At 36.3% G+C, this 12936-nt stretch overlaps 1 protein-coding gene across 1 annotated transcript in view; it reads left to right on the forward strand.

Moving 5' to 3' along the window:
- LOC149795372 (bromodomain-containing protein 8-like) overlaps nucleotides 1–9897 on the forward strand; it is a 55752-nt gene extending 45855 nt beyond the window's left edge. The window contains exons 16-20 of the mRNA XM_089965148.1: nucleotides 3378–3458; nucleotides 5328–5396; nucleotides 5722–5899; nucleotides 7159–7242; nucleotides 9629–9897. Coding sequence (XP_089821274.1) covers nucleotides 3378–3458; nucleotides 5328–5396; nucleotides 5722–5899; nucleotides 7159–7242; nucleotides 9629–9718 — 502 coding nt within the window. The 3' untranslated portion in view covers nucleotides 9719–9897. The remainder of the gene's footprint in view (nucleotides 1–3377; nucleotides 3459–5327; nucleotides 5397–5721; nucleotides 5900–7158; nucleotides 7243–9628) is intronic.
- The last annotated feature ends 3039 nt before the right edge of the window (nucleotides 9898–12936 follow it).

The raw sequence follows: 12936 nt of genomic DNA on the forward strand, positions 1-12936 counted from the left end.
TTTTGCTAAGAAAGCCTGAAGCGATCATTTTTTGGATTCTGTGAGACATATTGCCAGCATCATGAATATGTCTTGTCACCATACCATGACTCATGTTCAGACTGCGTCCATCAACTTAGTCAAACAAGATGCACTCTTCCTCTCTAAAGTCCCACCATATGGCGGCCTTGTGCCTGTCCCATTTAGCTCTCCCTTTTATTTTGAGGGTTGAATTAAGGTCAGAAAACAGGTAGTACAATTATTGATACTACATCTGTCAGTGCAGGCTGCTTCATCTACATATCTTGCTCAGGCATTGTTCAAAAGAAGGGACAGTTGTCAGCAGGGATACAGTAGACACAGTTCTCAAAGAAAACAGAATAACTGTGGCCAGGCAAAATTGGCAGTCATACTTCCTTGCTTCTCACCACCAGGCAGGGAGAGGAGATAGAAAATTTGTATCTTTGTATGCCAGCCATCAATGACCTACAGTTTACCTTGTCCACCAGTGACCCATGTGTGGGCACCAGACTCCTTCATTTTTACTGCTTGGATTGACCTCTTTCTTTGAAATGTTGTTGTTGTTGTTGTAGCGTTTAACACCATTTTTCAGCACATGATAGGCTATACATGGCGGCCAGTATTAATGGTGGAGGAAGAACCCGGGAAAACCCTGGAAAGAACCGCCGACCCACGAGAAGCTACTGGCAAGCTTTCTGACATACCCACATTAGCCGAATCCGAGACTCGAACCCACGCAGACAGAGGTGAGATGGCAGTGATCCGTAACGGAGAGCACTTTAAACCACTCGGCCACTCAGGGCCCCTTCTTTGAAATGAATGGGTGGTACAAGTTGTGTTGGAGGGAGTCGTAATGTTGAGGCCTCCTCCAATTTCAACGTCCCACTGCATGACAGAAATCTCAAGCAGGTCAATGACGGTTGACATACTACAGAGGGAGATAAACCTTTTACTTATAAAGTGGTGGAGATTGTATGAAAGCTGTACACTTATGGCTTCTACTCCAGACTGTTTCTGATGATGAAATACAATGGCAGATTGACACCTGTGGTCGATCTCAACAGGCTCAACTAATTCATTACAGCCCAAAAATTCAAGATGGAAATAAGTGTTGACATGTCTTAAATCATCCAAGTTCGATCCCCTGTCATCCATGTCCATCAGTCAGCTATCATATAAGACTTGCTTTCTGATCATGCTTAAATCAGAAAGCAGAATTGGTGAGCTACTTGTTCTGTCTGTGGACCTGAACTGCATGCAGTTCTCTTCCAATGGATTAGTTATCTTAATGACCTAACCTGGTTTCATTACAAAAAAAAACCCCAGGTTGATGTAAATAGACAGGCAACAAATAACTATTTACCCCTTCTCCTCAATCAACACTTTGAGAGAGGTGAAGCTACATGATCCTGTATGCACTCTCAAATATTATCAAAAGTGTATTGAGAATACTCTCTTTACCAGTATTTTTTCCTGCCTCTTAAGTCCTGAAAAGCAAGGCATAACACCACAAGTGCTAGCCACTTGGTTAAAAAGAAATATACAGTTGGCATACACTGTCTTCTCTCAGAAACAGGTGCACCTCATGAAAATCCTTGGGCATGAAATGCTTGCAATTTCCATAATCTGGGCCTTTGAAGGTAATTGTCTTCTTTCAAAACACAGTATAGTCAGTTGTTTGGCATGTCACTTTCTCCAGCTTTTATCTGCAGGACATGGCCTCACATAAGAGAGAACTGAACATCATTGCCCAGTGGTGGCTGCACGGAGAGTAACCACCTCCTGTGTACAACATTATAACCTCATAACTAGGCAGTAATGACCATTTTTTCTGGATTTGCCTGGAAAAAACTTTAAGGGTTAGACCATAATCAAGTTCAAAATCCCATAAAGATCTCCTAGCATGTGTATAACTAAGGATTCCTGTTGTGCTAAATTAACATTAGGTGCATTTCATCCATTATTAGAGCAATCATACTCCTTCTGGGTGATACAGGTAGCAGTGTGATGCTCAGCATGTTCTTTTCCTCCTTTCTTCTTCTCCTAATGTAATATGATCAGGTAATGTATTTGGCAGAGAAAGCATATTTTTTGGTAAATTATGTTTCTCCTATAATACTTAACTGATGATATCACAAATGATCCCTCCTACCCTTCCCCGGAATGTGAGCATCTTATTTAGGTGTTGCTTCAGCAAACATTGATTTAAACTCAGGCTTAGTGGGTAGAAAGGGGAGTTAACGTCTAAGATTTGCTTCCCTTTGTCAATAAAAGAGAGAGAGAGAGAGAGGGAACATTATTCCATGAGGGTTTGATTTGGAGTCAGCAAAGAAAGTTGTCCTAATTGAATGTATTCAGGTAAGTATTATTTGAGAAACATAATTTGCTAAAAAGATTTGCTTTCTCTCATCTTAGACACCATTTTAAACTCTTACTGAGGGTATCAAGAGTGTTGAATATGAACTGTAAGAAGGACTTGTTAAGCACAAATGTTTGTTATTATATTATTGTAAATGTGTAATGTCTTTGAACTTCTTTGATGATAAAGCTAGATGCATAAATTTGGGTCAGTGATAGTCCTGTGGGTGTAGATTGATTTTGAAATTGTTTTCTCATTCCAGGAGGAAGGGATAATTTTGTGTAAATTTCAAAATAGCTCTTTGATTGTACCACATACCTGAAAGTCGAATGTGTAATCAATGAGCCAGGTGTATCACTGAACAGACTAGGAACCTTGGATCATGCCCCAGGATCTTTTTCAAGCCTCCAGCAAATCTTGGCCCCAAGGTTTTAACCTAGAAACTCTTTAGTTCCCCAACTTAAAATCATTTATGCTTACTAGGTCAAAATAGTACATTTGTTCATGTAACTAACATTGATGCTGTTGTACATCCCTGGGACTTAGCCCATGATTTGTAATATAGATCAAGCTGCTGAACATGAGGAGACTGATTCATAAATGCAGTTATCTTTGATTCAGAGGGTCATCTCTGCCCCAAGGAACTTAGTCCCTTTGTCATCTAGCCTATAAGAACTGTTCTAGTAAAACATACTTGGGACTCAGGGAATGCACTTTCAACCTGGAGTTTTCACCCATAGATGAACTCTTTCAGTAATCAAAGTACCCTGGTGTATATTTTTTAGATATAGAAAACAACTTTTTTCCTTGATTACCTTGTATTTTTAAATGGAACAGCTCATAAGAAGATAAATATATATGGTACCTATCCTCAATGACCGTCTCATGAGGCTTATGCTTTGAGTTCAGGTCAAAATTGGGGGAGCAGAGGAATGCATCTTTTACAAAGAATTATTGTTTCAAAAGTGGTGTAGATAAATACATGTTTTAAAAAAATCTTTCTTTTCCACATACACAGTAGTGACACAGAGGATGAAAAGAGTTACAAAGCCTGGAAGAAGTCCATTATGCTGGTTTGGAGAGCAGCAGCTAATCACAAGTAAGGATTTTTATGTCGCAGCATGGATTTGGTTGAGGCTTATAGTATTATTCATATCTTTACATCCTCCATTACTGGCTTATTTTTGTGTTTAGGTCAGTTTCTTAGGCACTGTGACTGATCATTCATACTCTTGAACATATTTATGGTTGTAACTTTTTAGCTCACCTGTATGAAGTTAACAACAATTGCTGTATTACCCCATGCGTTTGTTGGTGTCCACGCAGATAAAGGGATAAATAGCCACACTGCATCTTGACCATTCTTTTGTCCTAGGTCCCAGGCAACAGTTTGGAGTGGGTTTCATAACATCTACTTTTGGAGGAAAGTCTGACATGGCTCAATTTTGCATACATGGACATTAATTAGGTATTCTTGGTTACAATTTTGTTTACCTTAGGCACACTCTGTACATACTGTTATATCTGGAATCATGAACCTTGATGAGGGCTAGCATCTTAAAAGTACTAAACATCACAAAAATAGGTCACTGCAACCCATATTTCATGTTTAAGTGACTAAATTGGTTAAATTTTGTGTCTTAAATTTATTTCTTAGTTCTATTCATGTTGGAATCATCAAGCAAGATGATTGCATATCTAGTACTACCACATCCTTACAACAAAAGAAGGTCACTGTAACCAGCATTTCACATTTTAGTTACGACAATCCTACTTCACAAAAAATCATATTGACATGGAGTTTTCACTAGACGACTATTATGTCCAGTTGGTCTTGAATGCAAATAGTGTGGATCTGATATCCAATATGGCCACCACAGCAGCCATCTTGAAAATATTATCATTGCTGCTTCTGAATGGAAAAGTCATATCTTCAAAAGATTCTTATCTCTGTTCTTCAAATGAATGGTTATATCAACATGGGGTTTTTACCAAAAGACTTCTTATGTTAGCTAGACTGTGTCATCGTACATCTAATGTGCTGCCATGATGGCTGTCATGAAATCTCAATGTTATACTCCCCATGAATGGATGATCATTATGACGGTGTTTTCACCAAGTCCTAAATGAAAATTGTGCCAGTCTATTTCAGCTGTCACTATGACCATCTTATAAATTTTGTTGTCAGTACTAAATGGATGATCATTATGAATGGAGTTTCCTTTAGAAGACTTTTAATGAAGTTCACTTTGCCCAAAATGAAAATGGTAAGAAGCTAACATCCAATAGCAGCAAATGTTATGGTCATCTTGTAACTGAAGAATATCAGCGATGGTTTCAACACTTGACAGGTAAAGGAAGAAATGGTCTTATCTTGAATTCTTGTAAATTCTTTTTGCCCAGCTGATTGTCTATGCCTTGAAGGACTCCTGTTTCTTACATTTTTTTGCAGTTCTTTTTTTTGTTGTGTTTTAGGACATTTAATCATTCTGACAGTATTGTTTCGACATGTCATTGAATCATACACATAGATACAGACATATGCTAAATTAAGGAAAACATGTAAGCAACTTCTACACAAAACTCATTCAACAGATACTGACCAATTTTTACAGAAAGCATTGTGGCATAAGGACTTTCTAGTTTCCAAAAATGATGCTGATCCGTCATCCAATATAACTGCCATTACTAAAAAGCTTGAAATAATTATTAAATGTCAGAAAGCATTGTAGTAACCTAGGCTTCTTAGCCAAGTGCTCTTGCATATAGCAGTTGTGTATATGTCTGCCAGGTTAGTGATCTCAGGCCACTTGGGCCTCTTCTTCGTTCAGTTAAAAGAAAATTGCTTTGTTTTCATGTAAAAAATATATTAGTTTAACTATGTCATGGAGATATGGGTTCAGGTGTTTCACTTAAACTAATGGAAAGAAGTAATAAAGTTTTTCTTCTATTCTTCACTTTATTTTAGATATGCCAATGTGTTTCTTCACCCAGTCACTGATGACATTGCCCCAGGCTATGGCAGCATAGTACACAGGTATGTAATATACACCACAAGTTGATAACCATCTCCAAAATGTATTAGTGCAGTTGGCACAAAATAATGAGATAGTCATATAACTGTTTGGCAGAGCTTTTTACCACCTTATAAACTGTGTCCGAAGACATTTCTTAGTTTTCTACACCATTCGGCCCAGTACTGTCATATTTGCCATAAAGCTTGCAACAGTATATATGAGTGATACAGTTCTGATAAGGTGGGTTTTTTTTGGGTAGCAGATGAACATTGCATTTAATTATTTAAATCCTATAAATCATTTACATACAAGCAGTAACAGTACATTATCACCTTCGTCTTCCAGACCCATAGACCTCAGCACAGTGAAGAAGAACATAGAGAATGGTGTCATTCGCACAACCCAGGAGTTACAGCGAGACATGATGTTGATGTTCACAAATGCTGTCATGTACAATAGCTCAAATCATGATGTATATAAGATGGCAGTGGAAATGTACGATGATGTTATGGAACACATTGAGGTCAGTTCTTTAAACAATTTTGAGGGAAAGAAAAATTAAGACTGAATCTTTTATCCATTCTTAAAGGTCAGATACAGGTTTTACACAGTGTCTCAGCACAGAACAATATTTATACAGATATGGACTGATTAAGCTCAGAAACAATTACCAGGTTACTGGTAATGCTTGCTTCTACTACTAGAGGAGAATCTTTCAAGGGTTTTTGATTTTAATCAAACTCCAACAGAGTGGAGCAGGAAGATTAAATGGCAGATTTTAGTGTTAGGTAAATATTGAACTGTGGCTATCTCCCTCCAATTTTTTCTTCTTTTACTTACCCCTTACTTTGGTGGCAAGGGGGAGCTTCCCTTTAGATAAAATCCTGGCAGCATCTCTGTATTTGCAGGCTTTTACTGGAACTTTTAGCATATTTTCTCTCAGTTGTGACATGGTTTTCTGTCATTTCTTTTTAATGTACTATTGATTGAAATTGATAGACGAAGATGTAATAAATGTGTTACTTGATTAGTTGTTACTCAACCTACATCTTTGATTTATATTTTACAGAGATTACCAAATGAATTTTTTGTCCTTAATTTCCTTTTAAGTGAAAAACTACTCCAAATGGAGCTTTCTCAGATAAGTTTTTCTTATTTTCATGATCATTAGGCCACCACAGTTGATATGATACTAAGCCTAATGTAAGACAGAGAAAGAAAAAGAAACTTACACCAATATTATGATATTTATGTATAATCTGCTTGTTTTTGTTTTTTTAAATTTAATCGTAAATTAGTATATTGTTACACCCATTGTAACTTCATGAATTTTTCATCTCGACATTTTGCTAACAGAATGTGTAGCGTTGTCCTCACTCAGCATGATTTGGCAAGTATTGTATTCCCTTCTTTCAGTAAGCAATCAGTATAAAATTTAATATTGTTTATGGAAAACTGAGGGCAAGTTGTGAAAAATTAACAGCTGCTTGTAAAAAATGGGCACAATGGAAAAATAGAGGTCAACCTGGAAATAAGAGCAATGCATAGTGCCTCCACTAAATATAATTAGCTGGAACACCAACTAAATATAACTAGCTGGAATACTTACAAAATATAACTTAAAACTAGCTGGAACACCAACTAAATATAACTAACTGGAACACCCATTAATTACAAATGACTAGACACCCACTATATATAATTAACTTTAGCCTACTTAATACCACTAAATCAAACACTCCAGTATACATAGATAAATATGAGATCTCATTTTCTTTTTAGCAATATGTCAGTACACAGCTAATGGTCCAATCCTCAGAGGTCAAACTCCTAAGGCATATACGAAGAAATGAGAGCAGTGACAAGGTCTGTTTCAATTCAGCATATAGCTTGGTTCAAAATTTGTAATAGTCGCTTTTCATGCAATCAGATTTTGCAAACTGAATACATGTTTACATAAAGTTGTCTTTGCTTGAGTTTACTTTTTGTTCTTAATACAGTTACCCCAAAAAAGAATATATCCTTGTATGTTTTCATGTTTTTAAAAAATATTTTTTTTTTAAATCTTCATTGAAATTTTATTACATGCATTCAGTATATCTTTTGATTAGAGCAGCAGCATGAAACAAATACAGTGTGTCTTGCACAGGAGGTATAAATTAAATCAAGTCAGTGTTTCTTTGTGCTTTCACAATTAAATTTAACTTATATACTCACTTATTAGTTGATCTCAGCTGCAGGCTGCACAGACCTTGACCTGCTGTTGTATAATTTGCCAGAAGATCTGGATCTCTACAGTTTGTTAGGAGTAATCTAGAGAACAAACAACACTAACGCGGATGTGCCAGCAGATTATGCAACAGCAGATCAGGGTCTATGTTGTTTTTAGTAGATGTATAAGCAAACACATATGTTTAACCAGTTAGGAAAGATGTGCAAGGTGTTTGAATGAATTAATAACTGGCTACATAGGATGAGGTTGCTGCCCATAGTAAAATGAGGATAATTACTAAGATCTGTACCCTTTATCTAGATATTTATGATCACAGCATGAAATAGTAAATACTTATATGTAGTGAAGGTTGGTCTCTGGGGCATGACATTGGAGTGTGAAATGTGGCGATGTTGTAAAAGTTGGAGCGAAACATAAATTGCAGAAATTTGCAGGTGTGCAGCCAAAAACCTTGTTCTTTCAGCCCATGGTTCAGACCTAATTGGTTTTCTTGTTGAGGAGTCTTCATATTTACTTACTGACAGGAACTTAAATTTATTTATTTGGCTAGAAAAATCATTTACCATTTATTCGGACAACCAAAACTTGATGCCAGGCAATCATTTTCTCCATTGTAATAATAAAGAATGACATGAGAAATTATAATGGAATTATATATTTCTTTTCCTGTGACAAACATTTGATGTTGTATTGACCCTCTTTCTACCTATGGTTTGACATCCCAATGATCTCCATATAATCCTGTAGCTGAGTGTTGTATGATTTCTAGGTTACAAGACACACTAATCTAAATGTATTGGATACTCACCTGATCACCTGATTGGGTGATCACATTCCATGCCTCTAGCCCCTTGGGGTGAACCCTTAAAGGAACAGGACTTTTAAAGCTTGTCATTTATGAACTTACCAACATATGGTAGCTGTATCTGTCATCTTTGACTTACACACGGAATGCTTGTGATTTAGTAGCATGCTTTCTCATTGGTTATTGAAGAAAAGTACCTCGCTGTAGAGCATGTGAGCATTGTTTCTGTTGGCTAACTTTAGCTAAAAGAATATTTCAAGTATAAATATTTGAACCAATCACAATTGTTGCTGCATATTATTTTGGCTTTTAGTGTAATGTCTAAGTAAAAACCCATGTGGAAAGTTAACATGTAGCTGACAGTCTTGATACAGGACTAATAGTACTGGATTCATGATAACTTTAATGATGTAAATTCAGACATAAAATATGTGCATCGTTCTCATCAGGGGCAGCACTGCTACTATAGAGTTGATGGACAGCAAGACATCTAGTCGGATAAATCAGCCCCCAAACTGTATTTGTAGTGATAGGTGGTTACCCATCAGTACCATTACAGGATTGGGGGCTGAATTATTGGATCACAAAACACCATCAAAACAGGAAATTGTTCATCTTTTATGTGCTTCTCTCAAACAGTTAAAAATAAATGGGTAAGCATGTGTGATTCTTTCCATTTGCAAGACTGATGGTGAGTTACAACTATTGAATACATGTAGGACTCACTATATAGATGATAAAAGTTGTTGAGTAATTTTGATTTTAGAAATGTACTGGGCAGACAGAATCATCTGTTTTTCAAAGCCCAGGGACAAGTATATATTTTCAAAAATATTCTACCCTTGTGACAGGTACATTGCATTTGCAATCAACTATATTGGCCCATCAATTTCCATATTAAAAATTGATAACGTTCCTTATTGTTTTTTATATGACATATTCAAACAATTATATCTATCTATTTATCTATCTATCTATCTCTCTCTCTCTCTCTCTCTCTCTCTCTATATATATATATATATATATATATATATGTGTGTGTGTGTGTGTGTGTGTGTGTGTGTGTGTGTGTTGTAATTGCTTTGTATTGCCTGACCCATTGTACCATATTTTTAGTGGGGAAACCAAGTCAAACTTAACAGAACTGCACTTAAAGTCAGACTTTAAGAAAATTCTGTTGCAGTCTTTTAATTTATTTTTTCACCAATTACCAGGAAGAAGAAACAAAGAGAAGAAGGACTTCTTCAGAGGCTACAGAGGGAGGAAAGGCCAAGAAACGGAAGTCTCGGACCGAAGATACATAAGTGACTTGTTGATAATACCTTATGACAACACATGAAGGACTTTTATGACAAGGCATATGGGACTTCTGCCTAGGGTTACTCATGATGAGGCATTTGTGACTCTAACTCCATTAAGCTTTATGTAAAACTGTTTTCTATCAGTTGCATATTTGGAATGGGAGTAAAAGTCAGATATAATAGTGATATTTTCTTATTTATGAGAAGAAACTGTTGATAGAGGTGAACATCATAGTAATGTAGTAATGATAGATGCATAGATGATAAGGACTCTATGTAACTAGACTCTGTGTACAATACTTAAATTTATTGATCCATATTAAATCTTTAATGTACAAGATGACATATGTGTACAAAAACTTTTGCCTAAATATTAGAATATTCGTTAATAGTCATTTGATTATCTTGTTTTAGGTAAGAAATCATGATAGAATCATTAAGGTTGTTTGGAGGAGCAAGCATTAGATTTCAGACAGATTTGATCCCATATTTTTTAAAAACTTTTTGAGGCAGAATCTCAAGCTCAGGCACATCCATGCTCCCAAATTGTATATCATAATTAAACCACATCTATGCTTCCAAATTGTATATAATAATTAAAGCACATCCATGCTTCCAAATTGTATATAATAATTAAAGCACATTGAAATTCAGAATTCTTTCAGACATATCAAATTTTAGATAATCATAGAATATTTTATGATCTAAAACTTCATTCTAAATAAAATTCCAGTATTTAGGTTTCTTCAGCTTTAGTTTCCTGTTTTAGGCGTTTTAAGAATACAGGACCAGTTCTGACACAACATATTTTGACCACAAAACTCCAGCCTTAGCAAAACGTTTCAAGCCATTGACAGCTATGTAAATGTAATTATAATTACAACAAAATCTTACAGCTTCATGGATTGTCTTAGCTTTGGTCTGTATTCAAGACTGATACCTAGATATACTCCAAGTATTTAACATGATTTAGGGGGTTATGAGCTTGTGCTCAACTTTTATGCTTAGAATGTTTTGAGAACATGCAGGTTGGAGGTTCTAAAAGTATTCTCATGCTCAAGCTCAGACTCGAGTCCAAATTCTTATGTTTCATTGGCCAGTTTGTGAGCATTGACTAATGTCAATGTCTTAGTGCTAACTAAACATATATATCAATGTCAGTGTCTGAGCACTGACCAATCCAGATACTGACCATACTTAATACTGTTTACACAAGTCTTGTTTTATTCAAAGCCATTCATCTTTACTTGGGAACCCCTTGCAGTTTTGATAGATTTATACCATTCTCTTTTCTAAGAATGTTTTTCATTTCGAAGAGAAATATTGATCATAAACATTTGTTTTGTAATCGGCAAAGGAAGTTGATGAGGAGCTTAAAAGCAGAAATTTAAGAGAAGCAAGGAGTAACACAAGTAATTCATAAAACCTGCAGTCTTCACTGTGTATATTTAATCTATAATTTGATCAGAAAAGAAAGCAACAAAGTGCAGAACTATGTCAGGAAATCTGTTTATGGGAGGAATATTCTAGATTCTTGTTGAGAAGTTGTGAAATTTTGTTTTAGTAAAACTACTTTTCAATTAGAGGAGAACTATTGTACTGCCCCTGGCATTAACATTGGACCTTTTGGTGTCAGCATCTTCATCACAAAAGTAATTCACTATGGCCTATATTTTATGCTTCACTGATTTTGATTTAAAAAATTTTTGTTTCAAGTTTATTTCTCAAGTTCTCTTAATGCTAGAATTATCAGGATAGATGATTATGCACATTTGTTTTTGACCGCTTCGGTGGCCTAATGGTTAGAGTGTCTGCCTCAGATGTGGATAGGTCGTGGGTTCGATCCCTGGCAGAGTCATACCAAAGATTTACAAAAATGGTACTAACAGCTGCCTTTCTTGGCACTCAGCATTAAGAGGTTAGTGTTAGGACTGGTCGGCCTGGTGTCAGGATAATGTGACTGGGTGGGACATCATGCTACATGTTTGCGGCATGATACCCCAGTGCTAGACATCACTATAAACTGCCACACTGCAGACATCGTAGCGATATCACTGAAAAATTGTTAAATCTATGTTAAAAAATCACACACACACATTTGTATTTGTGGCACACCCTTGCTACTGAATTAGGTCATTGTGACTTGAATTTCACATTTTTCTGACTTGGGTTGTGTTTATATTCAGTTCATGACAAGATAGATTTTTTTTGCACTCCATATTTATACGGTTATAATAGAATCCCAAGACTTAGTGAGGGGCTGCATCTTGTTGAGTGTAATATGGGCCACCGTGACTAATGTTTGTGATGAGAATGTAATATTCTCATCAGAAACATTAGTCGTGGTGGCCCATATTATATGCTGCTGACATTTGTTAAATTTTGTGTCTTATGTTTATTTCTCAAGTACTTTTTATGCTAGAATCATCAAAGAAGATGATTCTAGTATCACACCCTAACAATAGAAAAAGTCACTGTAACCTACATTTCACATTTTACTGGCTTTGGTTAGATTTTTTAGCATTTAACTTATGAGTCTATGATGTCTGCAGTTTACGGATCACTGCCATCTCACCTCTGTCTGCGTGGTTTAGAGTCTCAGGTTTGGCCAGTGTGGGTATGTGAGGAAGCTTGCCAGTAGCTTCTCGTGGGTCAGTGGTTCTTTCCGGGGTTTTCCCGGGTTCTTCCTTCGCGATTAATACTGGCTGCCTTTTTTAGTCTATCTTGTGTTGAAAAATGGCATTAAACCCAACAACAACAACAATTACATGTCCATCTGACCCGATTTCTAGTTTGCGTAATATGAGGTAATGCCTGCCCATACAACTAAGTTACCTCGTACAGCGGAGATATTGTAGATGTATGCCAACAATCATGCTGATGAGACTGTCCTGTATAATACCCGCTGGAGGAAGAGGACACTTAAGTTGAAAGGCATTCCACCTTAGTTTCCTGATATATCCGATCCTACCTGGTACCATGGATGCAACTGAATTTAGTTTCAAAGCTGCCTTAGAAGAAATTTTTCGTATCCTACCCTCTACGCAATGTCCCCACTGCTGGTTATAAATACAACTTAGTCAATGCTTCAGTTGATAAGGATGAAAGTGACTTGCATCTGTCCTTCAAAATTTGCCCCAAATTTTGACGATTGCAAAAATAGCAGGTTGCTGAACAAAAATATTAGCAACGCTGGTAATAACATTTTCTTTTCCTTTTTC

Source organism: Sinohyriopsis cumingii, chromosome 7 (genome assembly GCF_028554795.1).
Source record: "Sinohyriopsis cumingii isolate HCF-2022 chromosome 7, ASM2855479v2, whole genome shotgun sequence".
NCBI lineage: Eukaryota > Metazoa > Mollusca > Bivalvia > Unionida > Unionidae > Sinohyriopsis > Sinohyriopsis cumingii.